Source organism: Entelurus aequoreus, linkage group LG01, assembly GCF_033978785.1.
Source record: "Entelurus aequoreus isolate RoL-2023_Sb linkage group LG01, RoL_Eaeq_v1.1, whole genome shotgun sequence".
NCBI classification, from domain to species: Eukaryota; Metazoa; Chordata; class Actinopteri; order Syngnathiformes; family Syngnathidae; genus Entelurus; species Entelurus aequoreus.
The window spans coordinates 70603517-70624348 of NC_084731.1; the positions used below are offsets into that span (position 1 = coordinate 70603517).

Below are 20832 nucleotides of genomic sequence, written 5' to 3' on the forward strand. Positions count from 1 at the left end.
TATAGTATTGTTGATAAATATCTCAGAAAACATTAACAAATATGGTATTGTTGATTAATATATCAGAAAACAACAAATATAGTATTGTTGATAAATATATCAGTAAACAACAAATATAGTATTGTTAATAAATATCTCAGGAAAAAGCAAATATAGTATTGTTGATAAATATCTCAAAACAACAACAAATATAGCATTGTTGATAAATATCTCAGAAAACAACAAATATAGTATTGTTGATAAATATCTTAGAAAACAACAAATAGTATTGTTGATAAATATCTCAGGAAACAACAACAAATATAGTATTGTTGATAAATATCTCAGAAAACAACAAATATAGTATTGTTGATAAATACGTATCTTGGAAAACAACAAAAATAGTATTGTTGATGAAAAACTCAGGAAACAACAAACATAGTATTGTTGATAAATATATCAGGAAACAACAAATATAGTATTGTTGATAAATATCTCAGAAAACAACAAATACAGTATTGTTGATAAATACCTCAGTAAACAACAAATATAGTATTGTTGATAAATATCTCAGAAAACAACAAATATAGTATTGTTGATAAATATCTCAGAAAACAACAAACAGTATTGTTGATAAATATCTCAGGGAACAACAAATATAGTATTGTTGATAAATATCTCATAAAACAACAAAAATAGTATTGTTGATAAATATCTCAGAAAACAACAAATATAGTATTGTTGATAAATATCTTAGAAAACAACACAGTATTGTTGATAAATATCTTAGAAAATAGTATTGTTGATAAATATCTCAGGAAACAACAAATATAGTATTGTTGATAAATATCTCAGGAAACAACAAATATAGTATGGTTGATAAATATCTCATAAAACAACAAATATAGTATTGTTGATAAATATCTCAGAAAACAACAAATATAGTATTGTTGATAAATATCTTAGAAAACAACAAATAGTATTGTTGATAAATATCTTAGAAAACAGTATTGTTGATAAATATCTCAGGAAACAACAAATATAGTATTGTTGATAAATATATCATAAAACAACAAATATAGTATTGTTGATAAATATCTCAAAACAACAACAAATATAGTATTGTTGCTAAATATCTCAGAAAACAACAACAAATATAGTATTGTTGATAAATATTTTAGAAAACATTAACAAATATGGTATTGTTGATTAATATCTCAGAAAACAAAAAATATAGTGTTGTTGATAAATATCTCAGTAAACAACAAATATAGTACTGTTAATAAATATCTCAGGAAAAAACAAAATAAAGTATTGTTGATAAATATCTCAAAACAACAAAAAAATATATAGCATTGTTGATAAATATCTCAGAAAACAACAAATATAGTAGTGTTGATAAATATCTTAGAAAACAACAAATAGTATTGTTGATAAATATCTCAGGAAACAACAACAAATATAGTATTGTTGATAAATATCTCAGAAAACAACAAATATAGTATTGTTGATAAATATCTTAGAAAACAACAACTATAGTATGGTTGATAAATATCTCAGAAAACAACAAATATAGTATTGTCGATAAATACATATCTTGGAAAACAACAAAAATAGTATTGTTGATGAAAAACTCAGGAAACAACAAATATAGTATTGTTGATAAATATATCAGGAAACAACAAATATAGTATTGTTGATAAATATCTCAGTAAACAACAAATATAGTCATGCATAATATTCTAGTGGAAGACGTAAGAGTGCTACCTGAATGAGCATCTTGCGCAGGAAGGGTATACATTCTAGTGGAAGACGTAAGTGTGCTACCTGAATGAGCATCTTGCGCAGGAAGGGCATACATTCTAGTGGAAGACGTAAGAGTGCTACCTGAATGAGCATCTTGCGCAGAAAGGGCATACATTCTAGTGAAAGACGTAAGAGTGCTACCTGAATGAGCATCTTGCGCAGGAAGGGCATGACGAAAGCTGGGTTCATGCTGCTGAGACGTCCGATGGTGCAGATAGCGAGTTCTCTGATCTCAAACACTTCGTCATTGAGGGCCACAAAGAGCGCCTGCAGGTTCTCAGCCTGGGCCAGGTGGGCGTCGAAGCGCTCGTCCAGGGAGGCCAGCACGCAGTACCTGATGTCGGGGTCTGAGGACGGAGTTGGCGATGCGTGACTGTTGTTGACCTAAAGTCCGGTCAAAGGTTACCTGGGTCTGTGATGCCCACCACCAGCAGCTTGCTCAGCACGTCGGCCACCACCTGCACGGCCGTCTGGCTGACAACGTGGCCGCTGATGGGGTGTATGGAGGGCGTGAGGAGGCGGGAGCAGGTCCTCGCCGCCTCCATTCGGATCTCCTTGTGCTCACTGTTCAGGAAGTGGTCGGCACAGTGGCGCACAAACTGGGTGAGGGAGTGTCCTGACGAGAGAGCACGGACATGAGCGACCCAAAATATGCAACAACAACCCAGAGGTGGGGTCACAGCAAATCTTCCAAACCATACGTGTCCTCGCAGTTTAAGACGCATTTCTGTCCAGGCTGCTCAGTACAAGCTGCCGTAATGCGAGGGCACTCTGCTTAACTTATTTTTACACTTACATCGCAGTGTCACATGACTGACAGTTAAGAACATTAACATGTTATTTACCCATGATTAACTTATTTTTACACTTACATGGCAGTGTCACATGACTGACAGTTTAGATCATTAACATGTTATTTACCCATGATTAACTTATTTTTACACTTAAATGGCAGTGTCACATGACTATGACAGTTTAGATCATTAACATGTTATTTGCCCATACCATACCATACCATACCATACCAACTTTATTTATAAAGCCCTTTAAAAACAACCACAGTTGAAAAACAAAGGGCTGTACACCACAAAGAAATAAAGGCAAAGGACAGACTAAAAAATAAAATTTTAAACAGAAGTAAAATACACATTAAAAAAGCAAATACAAAATTACCCTAAGAACAATTTGTTGGATAAAAAGCAGTTAAAAGTTCAAAACAGTTAAAAAAAAAAGTTAAAAGTTAAAAACAGTTTAAAGTCTCATGCTGGGTTAAAAGCCAGTGAATAAAAATGGGTTTTAAGAAGGAATTGTCACATGACTGACAGTTTAGAACATTACCATGTTATTTGTCCATGCTTAACTTATTTTTACACCTGTGGAGTTAAGTCACAATGGTACTTGAATTTGCTTGACTTATTTTTACACTTGAAAACTATCACTATATAAGTGTTTTATATCGGTCAATATTGATAAATATTTATATTTTTGATGACCTATGGGAAAATAAGGACTAGGATAAAAATATATTTGAAATGAAATGTAACCTTTCTGTGATTATAATCCCTCAGCTATCAAGGCAGAAAGGAAATGTCAACACAAACATGGAAAACATTCAAACAATGTCAACAAAATAGTAAAATCAAATTGAACACTTAACTTAGCTTTTAAGAATAATGAATATGTAAGAAATGCTTCATAAAGTGTAAGAAAATAGTGCAAAGTGCGAAAATGTAAACAGAGAAACCTGAGAAGAACTATTTTCTGCAGGTTTAGTGGCAGGAAGTTACAGCTGTGCTCTAAAGGGTGAGCGCGGCTAAGGTGGTGAGGTATTAGCGCTCTTGCCTTGCATCATTTACAGACCACATTGGTCTGACTATGGTCCTTTTGAAAACATCCAAAAACTGCGATATCAAAAATGCAAACCGTTTTCGTTAAACACATGCAAATACACCAAAAAGGTGTTTTATCGTTTGTGCTATGGCGCCATCTTGTGGACGAGTTCCCTCACTGCAGGTGCTGCTGGGTGAATGCGAATTCCATGTTGCTTAAAGCATTGAACCAGAAGTAGAAGTGCCGATTTGTCTTCTAGCTGTCCATAGCGTTTCTACTCGTATGGTTTCTTCAATCATCACTCCAAGCAACGTTTGTAAGTTTTACAATACAACTAAAACAATTCTTACTTACTATACCGTCCCATGTGTGATGTCTGTGTCGAGTGTTTTCATGCATATTTGTACGTGCTATCGTAATGTAATCAAGCTATTGATTGCTAACATGTTTACAAGTGCCTTTGTTAGTATTATTAACTTACAAAGGCATTCTTTTTGTATTGTTTCAATTTCACAAATTCCTCAGTAAATTCACCAAAACGTCACCGTGGAGTTATTGAGTCTGTTTAGCTGACTATAGAGCTAGCTTGCGCAGCTAGTGGGTCCATGATGATTACTTCTGTTTTGTTTCATCAGCTGTTTTACTGCCGTGTTACAGACACCGTTTGGAAACAATTGTGGTATGTAAATAAACATTTACAGAATATTTAAAATTAGTGGGTGCGGCTTATATACCAGTGCGCCCTATAGTGCGGAAAATACGGTACTTAAAACATTACCATTTTATGGAGACAATGTGACCCTGGAGCAGACTTTTACTTTCCAAACTCTTACCTTCAAATTCGAAGCTTCCAAGCGTGCGCAGGGCCAGCGTGATGCTGCCCACATCGCTGGCCTCCGGGATGTTGGTGAGGCTGGGCGAGGCCAGCTGGTGAGCCAAGCCTTTGGGCATGCCCGGGTGACGCAGCGGCTTGTGCATTAAAACCAGCGAGAGCATCTTCAGCAGCCCGTCCTGGATGTCCTTCTTCAGCTGCGGGATCTGCCGACTCAGGTCGTACAGCACCGCTGTCAGCGCGGGGCTGGACAGACCACCAAGTTAGGAGAGGAACCAACCGTCAAAGTGAAGGATGTACAATACCTGAGGCCCACAGCCAACATGGGCTCCAACAGCTCCTTGATGTCTGGTTGGATGCTGGGACCCATGGCTCTGGAGAGCATGCTGATGCAGGTAAACACTGTAGCATCCACCTGGATGGACTTCTGCCTCCTGCACAAAAGAACTTTAGGAGAACCGCAACTCCAAGAAGTGAGCGTGAACATCACACGTCAACAATGACTGACTTGTGAGCAAAGTCTTTGGGGGGCAGAGCCGCCTTGATGATCTCCAGGATCTTTGCCAGGTAGGGCTGGATTTCCGCCCGGACCGCCACCACCAGCAGGCCCAGAGCCTGGAAGGCTGCTGTCCTCTCCTTCTCCTTCTTGAGGCTGCCCAGCAGGTAGCCCATGGTGTCGGCCAGGTACTGGTCTGCAAGTCCAACAAGGCCGTCTCAACGCATTGTCCTGGACATTCCCAATGAAACACACTCACCAGTGAAGGTGTGCGGCTGGAAGGCGCCAAGACGTGGAAGCAGATTGAGGATGGTCATCTGGATCAGAGGGTTCTTACTGGTTCTGTACTTTAGCACCCATCTACACACCTGGGGACACAACAACACAATTAGTGCCTGCGTTCAACTGAGCACCTTCTGCAGTGGTCAGGTGTGTGGTCTAGGGAATCAAAATAACATTGTCATTAACAGCTGCACCGTGTTTACTTGTGTGCGATATCATGTGCGATACAAGCAGTCCTGCAGCGTGTTTACTTGTGTGCGATATCATGTGCTATACAAGCAGTCATGCAGCGTGTTTACTTGTGTGCGATATCATGTGCGATACAAGCAGTCCTGCAGCGTGTTTACTTGTAAGCGATATCATGTGCGATACAAGCAATCCTGCAGTGTTTACTTGTGTGTGATATCATGTGCGATACAAGCAGTCCTGCAGTGTGTTTACTTGTGCGTAATATCATGTGCGATACAAGCAGTCCTGCAGTGTGTTTACTTGTGTGTGATATAATTTGCGATACGAGCAGTCCTGCAGCGTGTTTACTTGTGTGTGATATAATTTGCGATAAGAGCAGTCCTGCAGCATGTTTACTTGTGTGTGATATCATGTGCGATAAGAGCAGTCCTGCAGCATGTTTACTTGTGTGTGATATCATGTGCGATACAAGCATTCCTGCAGCGTGTTTACTTTTGTGTGATATAATTTGCGATACGAGCAGTCTTGCCGCATGTTCACTTGTGTGTGATATCATGTGCGATACAAGCAGTCCTGCGGCCTGTTTACTTGTGTGTGATATCATGTGCGATACAAGCAGCCCTGCAGCGTGTTAAATTGTGTGTGATATTATGTGCGATACAAGCAGTTCTGCAGCGTGTTTCCTTTTGTGTAATATAATTTGCGATACGAGCAGTCCTGCAGCGTGTTTACTTGTGTGTGATATCATGTACAATAAAAGCCTTCCAGCAGCATATTTAATTGTGTGTGCAAGCAGTCCTGCAGCGTTTTTACTTGTGTGTGATATCATGTGTGATACAAGCAGTCCTGCAGCTTGTTGACTTGTGTGTGATATCATGTGCGATACAAGCAGTCCTGCAGCATGTTTACTTGTGTGTGATATAATTTGCGATACGAGCAGTCCTGCAGCATGTTTACTTGTGTGTGATATCATGTGCGATACAAGCAGTCCTGCAGCGTGTTTACTTGTGTGATATCATGTGCAATACAAGCAGTTATGAAGCGTGTTTACTTGTGTGATATCATGTGCGATACAAGCAGTTCTGCAGTGTGTTTACTTTTGTGTGATATAATTTGCGATACGAGCAGTCCTGCAGCGTGTTTACTTGTGTGTGATATCATGTGCGATACAAGCAGTTATGCAGTGTGTTTACTTGTGTGTTATCATGTGCAATACAAGCAGTTCTGCAGCGTGTTTACTTTTGTGTGATATAATTTGCGATATGAGCAGTCCTGCAACGTGTTTAATTGTGTGTGATATCATGTGCGATACAAGCAGTTATGCAGTGTGTTTACTTGTGTGATATCATGTGCAATACAAGCAGTTCTGCAGCATGTTTACTTTTGTGTGATATAATTTGCGATACGAGCAGTCCTGCAACGTGTTTACTTGTGTGATATAATTTGCGATACAAGCAGTCGTGCAGTGTGTTTACTTGTGTGTGTGATATGTGTGATACAAGCAGTCCTGCAGCGTGTTGACTTGTTTGTGATATTATGAGCGATACAAGCAGTCCTGCAGCGTGTTTAGTTGTGGGTGTGATATCATGTGTGATACAAGCAGTCTTGCAGCGTGTTTACCTGTGTGTGATATCATGCGTGATACAATCAGTCCTGCAGTGTTTACTTGTGTGTGATATCATGTGCGATACAAGCTGTCCTGCAGAGTGTTTACTTGTGTGTGATATCATGTGCGATACAAGCAGTTATGCAGTGTGTTTACTTGTGTGTGATACAAGCCGTCCTGCAGTATTTACTTGTGTGTGATATCATGTGTGATACAGGCAGTCCTGCAGCGTTTTTACTTGTGTGTGATATCATGTGCGATACGAGCAGTCCTGCAGAGTGTTTACTTGTGTGTGGTACAAGCAGTCCTGCAGTATTTACTTGTGTGTGATATCATGTGTGATACAAGCAGTCATGCAGCATTTTTACTTGTGTGTGATATCATGTGCGATACAAGCAGTCCTGCAGCATGTTTACTTGTGTGCGTAAAGGAGCTGTTTGTACTATTAGGACCATCAGTGCTAAATATAATAATATAATAATGGATTAGATTTATATTGCACTTTTCAACTTATCACTTTCCTCTGGCACTGTTCCCCTAGCACAGTGTTTTTCAACCTTTTTTGAGCCAAGGCACATTTTTTGCGTTGAAAAAATCTGGAGGCACACCACCAGCAGAAATCATAAAAAAACAAAACTCAGTTGACAGTAAAAAGTCGTTGTCGCAGTTGTTGGATATGAATTTAAACCATAACCACGCATGCATCACTATAGCTCTTGTCTCAAATTAGGTGTACTGTCACCACCTGTCACATCACGCCATGACTTATTTGGAGTTTTTTATGTTTTCCTGTGTGTAGTGTTTTAGTTCTTGTGTTGCGCTCCTATTTTGGTGGCCTTTTTCTCTTTTTTTGGTATTTTCCTGCAGCAGTTTCATGTCTTCCTTTGAGCGATATTACCCGCATCTACTTTGTTTTAGCGATCAAGAATATTTCAGTTGTTTTTATCCTTCTTTGTGTGGACATTGTTATGTCATGTTCGGATGTACATTCGGATGCTGTCTTTGCTCCACAGTAAGTCTTTGCTGTTGTCCAGCATTCTGTTTTTGTTTACTTTGTAGCCAGTTTCGTTCTGCAAAGCCTTCCCTAAGTTTCACTGCCTTTTCTTAGGGGCACTCACCTTTTGTTTATTTTTGTTTTAAGCATTAGACACCTTTTTACCTGCACGCTGCCTCCCGCTGTTTCCGACATCTACAAAGCAATTAGCTACCGGCTTCCACCTACTGATATGGAAGAGTATTACATGGTTATGCTGCCGAGTTCTTGACAGCACCGACACTCAACAACAACACATAATTTGCAGACTATAATTACTGGTTTGCAAAAAATATTTTTAACCCAAATAGGTGAAATTAGATAATCTCCCACGGCACACCAGACTATATCTCACGGCACACTAGTGGTTATTCATCCTCTGCTCAAAAGACCTAACCTCCATCCTGACATCATGGTAAACTGGTCACCTGCCCTTTTTCCCGAAAATCCTCAAAAAAATTGTTGCACAGCTACTAAATGAACACTTAGTGTCTAACAATCTCTGTGAACCCTTTCAGTCCGGTTTCAGGGCAAATCACTCTACGGAGACAATCCCATCCATCCATTTTCTACCGCTTGTCCCTTTTGGGGTCGCCGGAGCCTATCTCAGCTGCATTCGGGCGGAAGGCGGGGAACACCCTGGACAAGTCGCCACCTCATCACAGGGCCACGGAGACAGTCCTCACAAGAATAACTAATGATCTATTGCTAATGATGGATGCTGATCCATCATCCATGTTGCTGCTTCTTGATCTTAGTGCTGCTTTCCATACCATCGATCATAACATTTTATTAGAGAGTATCAAAACACGTATTGGTATGTCAGACTTAGCCTTGTCTTGGTTTAACTCCTATCTTACTGTCAGGATGCAGTGCGTCTCCCATAACAATGTGACCTTGGACTATGTTAAGGTAACTTGTGGAGTTCCACAGGGTTCGGTTTTTGGCCCTGCACTCTTCAGCATCTACATGCTGCCGCTAGGTGACATCATACACAAATACGCTGTTAGCTTTCACTGATGACACCCAACTCTACATGCCCCTAAAGATGACCAACATGCCAGATTGTAGTCACCTGGAGGCGTGTCGTAATGAAATTAAACAATGGATGTCCAGCAACTTTTTGCATTTGAACGCTAAGAAAACGGAAATGTTGATTATCGGTCCTGCTGGACACCTATTTAATAATACCACCTTAACATTTGACAACCAATTATAGACTTATTTAATAATACCACCTTAAAGGCCTACTGAAACCCACTACTACCGACCACGCAGTCTGATAGTTTATATATCAATGATGAAATCTTAACATTGCAACACATGCCAATACGGTTAGATTAGTAAAGTGCAATTTTAAATTTCCCGCGAAATATCCTGCTGAAAACGTTTGCGCGTGACGTCACGGATTGTAGCGGACATTTTGGGACACCATTGTGGCCAGCTATTAAGTCGTCTGTTTTCATCGCAAAATTCCACAGTATTCTGGACATCTGTGTTGGTGAATCTTTTGCAATTTGTTTAATGAACAATGAAGACAGCAAAGAAGAAAGCTGTAGGTGGGAAGCGGTGTATTAGCGGCCGGCTGCAGCAACACAAGCACGTAGCGGCTACGTTGTAGCCGGTGTTTCATTATTTACATTCCCGAAATATGACAGTCAAGCTTTACCATTGACCTGTGGAGAACTGGGACAACAGAGACTCTTACCAGGAGGACTTTGAGTTGGATACACATTGGCCTATGGAGAACTGGGACAACAGAGACTCTTACCAGGAGGACTTTGAGTTGGATACGCGCTACCGTGAGTACGCAGCTGCGGCTTCCAAACATTGGATCGCTTGCCCGTACGTGCGTGCCACTATGTGCATGTCACGTATGTAACTTTGGGGAAATATATGTGCTGTGTGAACTTTGCGGAGGTGAACGGTACTTTGGGCTGTGGGATTGAGTGTGTTGTGCGGGTGTTTGATTTGTATTGGCGGGTTATATGGACGGGAGGGGGGAGGTGTTTGTTATGGGGGATTAATTTGTGGCATATTAAATAAGCCTGGTTGTGTTGTGGCTAATAGAGTATATATATGTCTTGTGTTTATTTACTGTATTAGTCATTCCCAGCTGAATATCAGGTACCACCCGCCTCTCACAGCATCTTCCCTATCTGAATCGCTTTCACTGCCCTCTAATCCTTCACTCTCACTTTCCTCATCCACAAATCTTTCATCCTCGCTTAAATTAATGGGGTAATCGTCGCTTTCTCGGTCCGAATCGCTCTCGCTGCTGGTGGCCATGATTGTAAACAATGTGCAGATGTGAGGAGCTCCACAACCTGTGACGTCACACTACTTCCGTACAGGCAAGGCTTTTTTATCAGCGACCAAAAGTTCCGAACTTTATCGTCGATGTTCTCTACTAAATCCTTTAAGCAAAAATATGGCAATATCGCGAAATGATCAAGTATGACACATAGAATAGACCTGCTATCCCCGTTTAAATAAGAAAATCTCATTTCAGTAGGCCTTTAACATTTGACAACAAAACAACTATACACTTATTTAATAGTACCACATTAACATTTGACAACAAAACAATGATACACTTATTTAATAATACCACCTTAAAATGTGACAACCAAACAATTACACACCTATTTAATAGTACCACTTTAACATTTGACAACAAAACAATTATACTTATTCAATAGTACCACCTTAACATTTGACAACCAAACAATTATACACTTATTTAATAATGTCACCTTAACATTGGACAACCAAACAATTATACACTTATTTAATAATACCACTAACATTTGACAACCAAACAATTACACACCTATTTAATAGTCCCACCTTAACATTTGACAAAACAATTATACGTATTTAATAGTACCACCTTAACATTCGACAACCAAACAATTATACACTTATTTAATAATATCACCTTAACATTTGACAACCAAACAGTTACACACCTATTTAATAATACCACCTTAACATTTGACAACCAAACAATTACACACTTATTTAATAATACCACCTTAACATTTGACAACATAACAATTACACTTATTTAATAATACCACCTTAACATTTGACAACCAAACAATTACACACCTATTTAATAGTCCCACCTTAACATTTGACAAAACAATTATACGTATTTAATAGTACCACCTTAACATTCGACAACCAAACAATTATACACTTATTTAATAATATCACCTTAACATTTGACAACTAAAGAAATATACGCTTATTTAATAATACCACCTTAACATTTGACAACCAAACAGTTACACACCTATTTAATAATACCACCTTAACATTTGACAACCAAACAATTACACACTTATTTAATAATACCACCTTAACATTTGACAACATAACAATTACACTTATTTAATAATACCACCTTAACATTTGACAACCAAACAATTACACACCTATTTAATAGTCCCACTTTAACATTTGACAAAACAATTATACGTATTTAATAGTACCACCTTAACATTCGACAACCAAACAATTATACACTTATTTAATAATATCACCTTAACATTTGACAACTAAAGAAATATACGCTTATTTAATAATACCACCTTAACATTTGACAACAATTATACACTTATTTAATAGTACCACCTTAACATTTCACAACCAAACAATTACACACATATTCAATAATACCACCTTAACATTTGACAACCAAACAGTTACACACCTATTTAATAATACCACCTTAACATTTGACAACCAAACAATTATACACCTATTTAATAGTACCACCTTAACATTTGACAACAAAACAACTACACTTATTTAAAAATACCACCTTAACATTTGACAACCAAACAATTATACACCTATTTAATAGTACAACCTTAACATTTGACAACCAAACAATTATACACTTATTTAATATCACCTTAACATTTGACAACCAAACAATTATACACCTATTTAATAATACCACCTTACCATTTAACAACCAAACAATGATACTTATTTAATAGTACCACCTTGACATTCGACAACTAAACAATTATACACTTATTTAATAATACCACCTTAACATTTGACAACCAAACAATCATACACCTATTTAATAATACCACCTTAACATTTAACAAACAAACAATTATACTTATTTAATAATACCACCTTAACATTTGACAACCTAACAGTTACACACCTCCATCCATTTCTACCGCTTGTCCATTTTTGGGGTCGCGGGGGGTGCTGGAGCCTATCTCAGCTGCATCCGGGCGGAAGGCGGGGTACACCCTGGCCAAGTCGCCACTTCATCACAGGGCCAACACAGATAGACAGACAACATTCACACTCACATTCACACACTAGGGCCAATTTTTAGTGTTGCCAATCAACCTATCCCCAGGTGCATGTCTTTGGAGGTGGAAGGAAGCCGGTGTACCCGGAGTGAACCCACGCAGTCACGAGGAGAACATGCAAACTCCACACAGAAAGGTCCCAAGCCCGGGGATCGAACCCAGGACCTTCGTATTGTGAGGCACATGCACTAACCCCTGTATCACCCTGCTAAACCAAATATGGTAATTATTTGATTTTAGTATTTGTAGTTTGTTGTCTTATTTTCCCCCCCCTTACTTTGATACTTTTGACCAATAATTATATTTGTTTTGTCTTAATAATAATGAATATTGTCATCTACTTAAGCACTTTTAAACCTTCGTTACATCTCCTTCTTAAGAATGATTCTGTATGAAGTATTATTAATGATTATTATTATAATGAGTTTAGGATTTTTGCAGTTTTAACAATCCCGTGTCATCAAAAAAATGGATCCTTAGTAGACTGTAACCCTATTGGGTGTCCATAGGGCTGGGCGATATATCGAATATACTCCATATATCGCGGGTTTGTCTCTGTGCGATATAGAAAATGACTATATCGTGATATTCGAGTATACATTCTCACGCAGTTGCTTTTAGCTGCAGGCGCTTCTCACTCTTTCTTGTCTCTCCTTCTCACAGAGACATAAAACAAGCGCACTTTCTTACATACGTCACATACTGTCGCGCGTGCAACGTCATACGCCCTCGCGGAGCAGAGAGGTAGCGGCATGAGTAACATTAGCTGTGATGCTAGCGGTGCGAGTGGTAATACGAGAGAAAGAAGGTGCGAATCTGGTAACAAATGAAGGAAGAATTAATTCCAAGAAAAACAGCACGGGGTCCATCGTCTGGCACTGGTTTGGCTTCAAGCGGGAAGATGTTGAACAGACAACCGTAATATGTCAAGTGTGGGGCAAAAGCGTTGCTACAAAAAGTAGCATTACTGCTAATATGTAGCATCATTTGAAAAGTCACCCCCTAGAGAATCAAGAGTGCTTGAAACTCCGCATGTCAACATCTCGGCCGGTGCCACACCAACAAAATGCCGAAGGCAACCATTTCCAGATCAACACCGTATGAAAAAAATAGTCAAAAACAGAAGGAGATAACGTCCACAGTAACCTACCACATAGCGAAGGACATACACTATTGGATTTCCTATAATGCAGCTCATTTTTATTGTAGTTTTTGAAATATCTGGTGTGACATCATGCACAAAAGTGCACTTTATTTGTTTTAAACTATTTTAGAGACGTTCTGTACGAAAAGTGCACTTTAATTTAGTGTTGTTATGATAAGTCATCTTAGTGACATCATGCACAAAAGTGTACTAATAGCTTGTTTTAAAATGTCTTTGACAATCTTGCACTTCCTGTTTTAAAATTACATGAATGTTTGTGCCACTGCTTAATAACTGTTTAATAAATACACTTTTGGTAAATTGACTTAGTTGTGATTTCCCTCTCTGCATGAAAGTTTAAAATGAGCATACATTAATGCAGTATGAACAAGAATGTTTTAATGTAGACACATAGAATCATCATACTGCTGTGATTATATGCATCAAGTGTTAATTCAAGGCTAAGGCAAAATATCGTGTATCGTGACATGGCCTAAAAATATCGAGATATTAATAAAAGGCCATATCGCCTAGCCCTAGGTGTCCATGTCACTGAACTTTACAAGGAAACGTTTATATAGATTCCCCACAAAGCAGCAAGTAGCAGGTTATAAAAACAATGGCAAGGGTTAAGATATTGTTCATTCACCTGGTCAAAGCGCTCCTCCATGAGCTCCCGGCAGTATCTGCTCTCCACCAGCGAGCTCTTGGCGGGCACCGGCGTGGCCCCGAAGCTGAGGAAGCCCTGCGGCGTGCTGTAGCCCAGCAGGCCCAGCAGGGCGTTGGACTGCTGCGGCTGCACCGACTGGAAGCTGGTGAAGGGGGTGATGTGGCGAGGCTTTGTTCCGAAGCCCATCAGCTCCTTGCAGTACTTGTCGTGCACCAGCTGCTGCTGCGTGATCTCCTCCATCTCCTCACGCATGCGCTGGTGGACCACAGGACAAGTCAGCCCTCCTTTGACTTACACTCAACCAGGGGTGTACAAACTTTTTCCACTGAGGGCCCCATTGAGAAATCTAAGCATGCGAGGGCCATTTTTGATATTTTACATTTTCAAAACCAATACAATATTTTTTACCTTTTGGGCTCCCATCAAGTTAGGTCGCGCAGATCGAAAAGGGTCTCAGTCATAAATGTTTAAAAAAATAAATAATTTAATATAATTATTTTTGTCAATGCTTAAATCTCTACATTTATTTCAAATCTATCTGCCGATGCAATTTTTATTTTTATGTGTTATGCCTTTTTTGTTAGATAAAACTCTTTTTTTATGGCAAAAACTCAAAATATGCAATATTTTCACCCAACAAATATTCATAGTGGAATATTTGATGTGAAATCATTGAAGGCTTAAGTAGGTCAACAATACATAACATTGATTTTGATTCATTATATTTTTTTGAGCAATTAATTAAAAAAACAAAATTGTTAAAAATAAGTCATACATTTTTTTTTAAACTTTGTTTTACTTTTAACACTTAAATCTCTAGTTCAACTTCATATCTATCTGATGTTTCTAATTTTTGAATTTGTTTTTTGTTTTATGCTCTTATTTTATATAACCAACACACAAAACATGCAATATTTTCTCTAAATAATATTTTTAAATTGGACTATATGATGTGAAATAATCGGAACTTTGAAAAGGGCAATCATTCATAACTTTGATTTTGATTCAATATCCAAATTAAATTCTAGGGAATCCAAAAGGGCCCCACTCAAAAATTGTTAAAAATTAGTCATCATTTTTTTTTTACTTTAAACACTTAAATATTTATATCGACTTCAGACCTATCCGTTGATTACAAGTTTTTATTTTATTTTGTTTGGTTTATGCCCTTTTTTAAATTAAATTAAATTACAGCTGATAGTCACACACACACACTAGGTGTGGTGAAATTACCCTCTGCATTTGACCCATCCCCTTGTTCCACCGCCTGGGAGGTGAGGAGAGCAGTGAGCAGCAGCGGTGGCCGCGCCCGGGAATCATTTTTAGAGATATAGCCCCCAATTCCATCCCTTGATGCTGAGAGCCAAGCAGGGAGGTAATGGGTCCCATTTTCATAGTCTTTGGTATGACTCGGCCGGGGTTTGAACTCACGACCTACCGATCTCAGGGCGGACACTCTAACCACAGGGCCACTGAGCAGGTTTTTCATGGAAAACGTGTTTTTTTTTATGGCAAACACACAACATATGCAATATTTCCCCCAAAAAGATATTTAGAGTGGAATATTTGATGTGAAGTAATCTGAGCCTTAAAAAGGGCATTCATTTATAACAACATTGCTTTTCATTTAAATTTTTAGAGCAAAGACAGTTAAAGCAAAAAATACCACTAAAATTATTGGAAACCAAACGGTCCCACTGATTAAAGTGTTAAAAGTGACTCAAACTTTTTTTGTTTTTACAAACTCCGTTTCCATATGAGTTGGGAAATTGTGTTAGATGTAAATATAAATGGCAAACACAAAATATGCAATATTTTACACCAAAAACATTTCAAAGTGTAATATTTACTGTGAAGTAATTGGAGCTTTAAACAGGTCAATAATTCATAACAGTGATTTTAATTTATTATTATTTTTTTAGCAATGACAGTATAACAAAAATCCCACAAAAATTATTAGAGATCCAAAAGGGTCCCCACTCATAAAAGTGTTAAAATATGTCATCCTTTTTTTCTTTTACTTTGTTTTACTTTCAACGCTTAAATCTCTAGATCAACTTCAGATCTATCTTTTAATTATAAATTTTTTTTTTTTTTAAGTTTTTTTTTGTTGTAACATTAATTTTGATTCATTATTATGTTTTGAGCAATGACAGTATACAAAAATCGGGCTAAAATTCTTGGGTCTGTAATTATAAAAGTGTTAAAAATAGGTCTTATTTTACTTTACTTTCAACACTTAAAACTTCAGATCTATCGATCGAAGTTTTTTTTGTTGTAACAACAATAATTTTGATTCAATATTATTTTTTGAGCAATGACAGTACATAAAAATCACGCTAAAATTATTGGGTCTGTACTCATAAAAGTGTTAAAAATAGGTCTTATTTTGCTTTACTTTCAACACTTAAGTCTGAGAGATCAACTTATAAGTTATTATTTTTCATTGTTTGTTTTATGCCCTTTTTTTCATGGATAACTTGGATTTAAATGGCTAACACAAAATACGCAATATTTTCCCCAAAAAGATTTTTAAGGGGGAATATTGGCTGTGAAGCAATCGGAGCCATAAATATGTCAATAATTCATAACATTGATTTTGATTCATTATTATTTTTTGAGCAATGACAGTATAATAAAAAACAGCTTTTTCTCGTTACATTTCACCTGTTTGTTCTTTTATTCCACTTGTTTATGTAATAGTATTTTTAGAATGTGTGGTAGAAAAACGGACTGACCTCTCCTTCCATGCTGCTGATGCGAACCAACTCGTTCAGGATGAGGAGAGCGCCGTGGAAGCGGTCATCACGATTCATCCCTTTCTCCTTGGCCAAGGTTTCATCGAAGCCCCGCTCGGCCTCCTCAAATGTTTGCTAGCAGAAACAAAAGGGTTTGCACTTCTTATGATGGGACTTGAGGGAGGGCGAGGCGGAGGTCCGTACTTTGTACCACTGGGGTTTCTGCATTTCTTTGGTCTCTCTCTGCGTGGTAAGGATGAGGCAGGCCTGCAGCGCCGCCACAGCCGCCTCTCGGATGGCCTGCTTGGGGTCCCAGACGGCGTAGAAGATGTTGTCGAAGAAGGGCTGCACGTGCTGGAAGAAGAAGGTGGGGGCGCTGGCAGCCAGCTCCCTCAGCACCAACACCTGGGACCCAAAGAAATAGGTTTTTATGACGCTGCCAGCAGTTCAATTCTTGCTAAGAAAGTCAAGAACAAGAAGGCGTTCCTCAACAAGTGTCCAAGGCTGTTTGGAAGAGTTTATTGGAGGTATGGTGTTCTCAAAGGGGAGGATTTGGTCTCCAAACACAACATTTTTTTTTCTTCTTTTTTTTTTCTTCAATGCTCTAACTTTTCTACCCTTGGCTCTTTTAACCCATCCATCCATCTTCATCCGCTTATCCCAGGTCAGGTCAGGTCAGGTCAGAGAAGCCCAGACTTGCCTCTCCCCAGCCACTCGGTCCATCTCCTCCCAGGGGATCAGACATAGTCTTCCCAACGTGTCCTGGGTCTTCCCCGTGGTCTCCTACCGGTCGGACGTGCCCTAAACACCTCCCCCTTCAACTTGCTTTATTATTATTTTCAACCATTTTTAACTATTTGTAGTTGGTATTTACATTTTCCCTTCTAACTTGGTACTTTGCAGCCATCAATTTGGTTATTTAAATTTTAAACTATTTTTCTGCACTTTGTTATTTTAAACCCAATATTTTAAGCATTTCATTTTAGTATTTTTAGTTTGTATTGTTCAATTTCCCCCCTTTACTTTGGTACTTTTCTGCACTTTGAGACTTTAAACCTATAATTTTAATCATGTTTGTATTTTTGGTTAGTATTTATATTTATTAGCCTCCAATTTGGTACTTTTAACCCAGCAAGTTATGTTTTTTATTTTTTATTACACATTATAAGTATTTTATTATTTTTAGTTTGTATTCTTATTTTTTTTTTACCGTCACTCTCATTCATAATTTACTTTAACGTTATGTTGATTGTTTTATTTGTATTTGTTTTTTATTAGTTTGTTTGATTTATAATGAATGAAATAAACAAATTAACTAAACTGAACTTTGGTACTTTTAACTAATACATTTTATCAAATGTTTTCTTCAAAATTAATATTGTCCTCCACTTTAGTTCATTTACATATTTTATTTCTTAAAAAATATTTTGTAGTTTTTAACCTTTGTAGTTTGAAAAAATATCAGTTGTTATTAATATCAATTAAATCATAATTTTTGCAGTTTGGATTATATTATGATTGCCTCTTAAATCTTTAATATAAACACTCCGAAAACAACAAATTTGTCAATTAAAGTAAGTATCAAATAAATATAGTAACATGTTACTTACACATACGAAGTCTCCAAGGCACTGTTAGAAAGTACCCAGTAACAGACGTGTCTGCATCGTTCGATTTATAGCGCCATGGGCTAGAGATATCCGATATTTTCCAACTCTTAATTACCGATTCTGATATCAACCGATACCGATATATACAGTCGTGTAATTAACACATTATTATGCCTAATTTTGTTGTGATGCCCTGCTGTATGCATTAAACAATGTAACAAGGTTTTCCAAAATAAGAGGACAACTTCAACTCAAGTTATGGAAAAAAGTGCCCACATGGTACTGCCATATTTATTATTGAAGTCACAAAGTGCATTATTTTTTTTAACATGCCTCAAAACAGCAGCTTGGAATTTGGAACATGCTCTCCCTGAGATAATCCTGATACCCACTACAACTACTTTGACTTTCACAAAGTGCATTATTATTTTTTTTTTTTTAAACATGCCTCAAAACAACAGCTACAAAAACAATTAAGGCACACAGCTTCTGTCCAGAGTATACTAGAGTAATAAAGTAAACAATAACATAGTCCTCCTTTAGTGCAAGGCTGCCTGGTATACTGTATAACAGGAAATTATAAACTGAGCTTAATCTGCCCTGCTCTAACGTATTTGTATGAGTAACACAAATGTGCTGCAAGCTAGTGGTGAGTGCTTGAAGTGGCCTACCAGTCAGCCAGAGCTTCTGAAATGCTGCGTTGAGACAGGGCACGTCCGTTCACTGCAAGCTGCAAAGTGTGCGCCATGCAGGGCAGACTAGCCACATCAAACTCCACCGTAGCTTTTGCCATACTGCGTGCGTTGTCCCTGACCACAACGTGGGCTTTCGCCTTGGGGTGGTTTTTGTTGTATTTTTGTTTTTTCTCGGCGACAACTGTGTGGTACTACTTTTTTTCAGTGTTTGCTTTTCATCCATCTTCCGCTTGTATTCATCGTGTATCTCCTTATGATTCTTGAAGAGGTGGGAGATCAAATTGCTCGTATTAAAGGAAGACGTCTTGGTTCCTCCTCGCATAACCAACTTTTTGCAGTCATTGCAAATTGCCAGTTTTTTATCCGTCAGACACACTTTAAAATAATCCCAAACCATAGACATGGTGTCGTTAGTCAGTCACCGAGCTTGTTGGCTTGTTAGCCACGGCTACAGCACCGGCGACAACACACTCTTGTTGTCGTTATGCTGCGCTCGCGGCAGTTTGATGAGGTCATCAAGCGTCGCCAGTAAACCTCTCATGCTGCAGTCGTCAACTCCTGTGTTGTTTGTGGGAGAGGGGAGAGGGGAGGGGCTGCTGACTGGGATATGTACCGCTCCGCACAGCGGCGTTTTAAAAAGTCATTAATTTTACTTTTTGAAACCAATACCGATAATTTCCGATATTACATTTTAAAGCATTTATCGGACATCTCTAAGTGTGACCAATGGGTGTCGCCCCAAAAAATAATTAAAATACCACTCCACTACAACTTAAAGACAGCATAAGTCAATTCCAGGCAGCTTATAATAAATAGGTTTGTGTTGTCTGTTTGACTCATTTCACTTGATCAAATCTCTTTGACACGCGACAAAATAATAAAAGTATGTGAGATTCCTGCTAATACCGTATCGGATCAAAATAATCAAGGCTCCAATATCAGTATCGTATCGGAAGTAAAAAAAGCTGTATCATGACACCCCTAATTTTACCAATATCTTCATCATTGTTATTCTTCACCTTTGTCGACAGCTAAAATGTGTTTATTAAAGGCCAGGTGTAGATATGTGTCTATTCAAGCAGGAAGCAGTATTTGAGGAAATATAATAAACTTTGTTCTTTTAAATGAAAGGAAGCGCAGTGCATTCTGAAAGTATTCAAATTTGTAAAACTTTTTCTTTTTAAAAACCTTTTCACATTGTCATTGTGGGGTATTGTGTGTACATTTTTGAGGACAAAAATGAATGTATTCCTTTTTGGAAAAAGGCTGCAACATAACTGCGACTCACAGCGGCGTGGCGTCTGCCTTCGTTCCTGTCAGCTCCCAGCCACTCCAGCGCCCGCTTCACCTCAAACTCCACATACTCGGAGGTGAAGTTGTCGCCCGCCATGGACAGGTGGCCCACGGCTTTGGAGGCCATCTCCATCACCACCGTGTCGCCGCAGGGGAGAAGGTACCGCAGGTAGTTGGCGAAGCGGCTGATCTTGTTGGTGCTTCCTCCCTCCACTCCGATCAGACTCACTACGGGAAAGACAGGCATGAATACACTTGACATGAAGTATCATGAAGACTT

General features: G+C 38.3%; 1 protein-coding gene across 2 annotated transcripts in view; it reads right to left on the bottom strand.

Annotated features, from left to right (window-relative positions):
* Positions 1 to 20832, bottom strand: part of mtor (mechanistic target of rapamycin kinase) — a 361262-nt gene that overhangs the window by 325158 nt on the left and 15272 nt on the right. For both annotated transcript variants that reach the window (XM_062057517.1, XM_062057510.1), the window contains exons 4-13: positions 20548 to 20780; positions 17159 to 17359; positions 16955 to 17089; positions 14196 to 14471; positions 5203 to 5311; positions 4956 to 5139; positions 4753 to 4881; positions 4449 to 4693; positions 2192 to 2401; positions 1927 to 2132 (exon numbers count right to left, since the gene is read on the bottom strand). In XM_062057517.1, the coding sequence (XP_061913501.1) occupies positions 1927 to 2132; positions 2192 to 2401; positions 4449 to 4693; positions 4753 to 4881; positions 4956 to 5139; positions 5203 to 5311; positions 14196 to 14471; positions 16955 to 17089; positions 17159 to 17359; positions 20548 to 20780 (1928 nt within the window). The remainder of the gene's footprint in view (positions 1 to 1926; positions 2133 to 2191; positions 2402 to 4448; positions 4694 to 4752; positions 4882 to 4955; positions 5140 to 5202; positions 5312 to 14195; positions 14472 to 16954; positions 17090 to 17158; positions 17360 to 20547; positions 20781 to 20832) is intronic.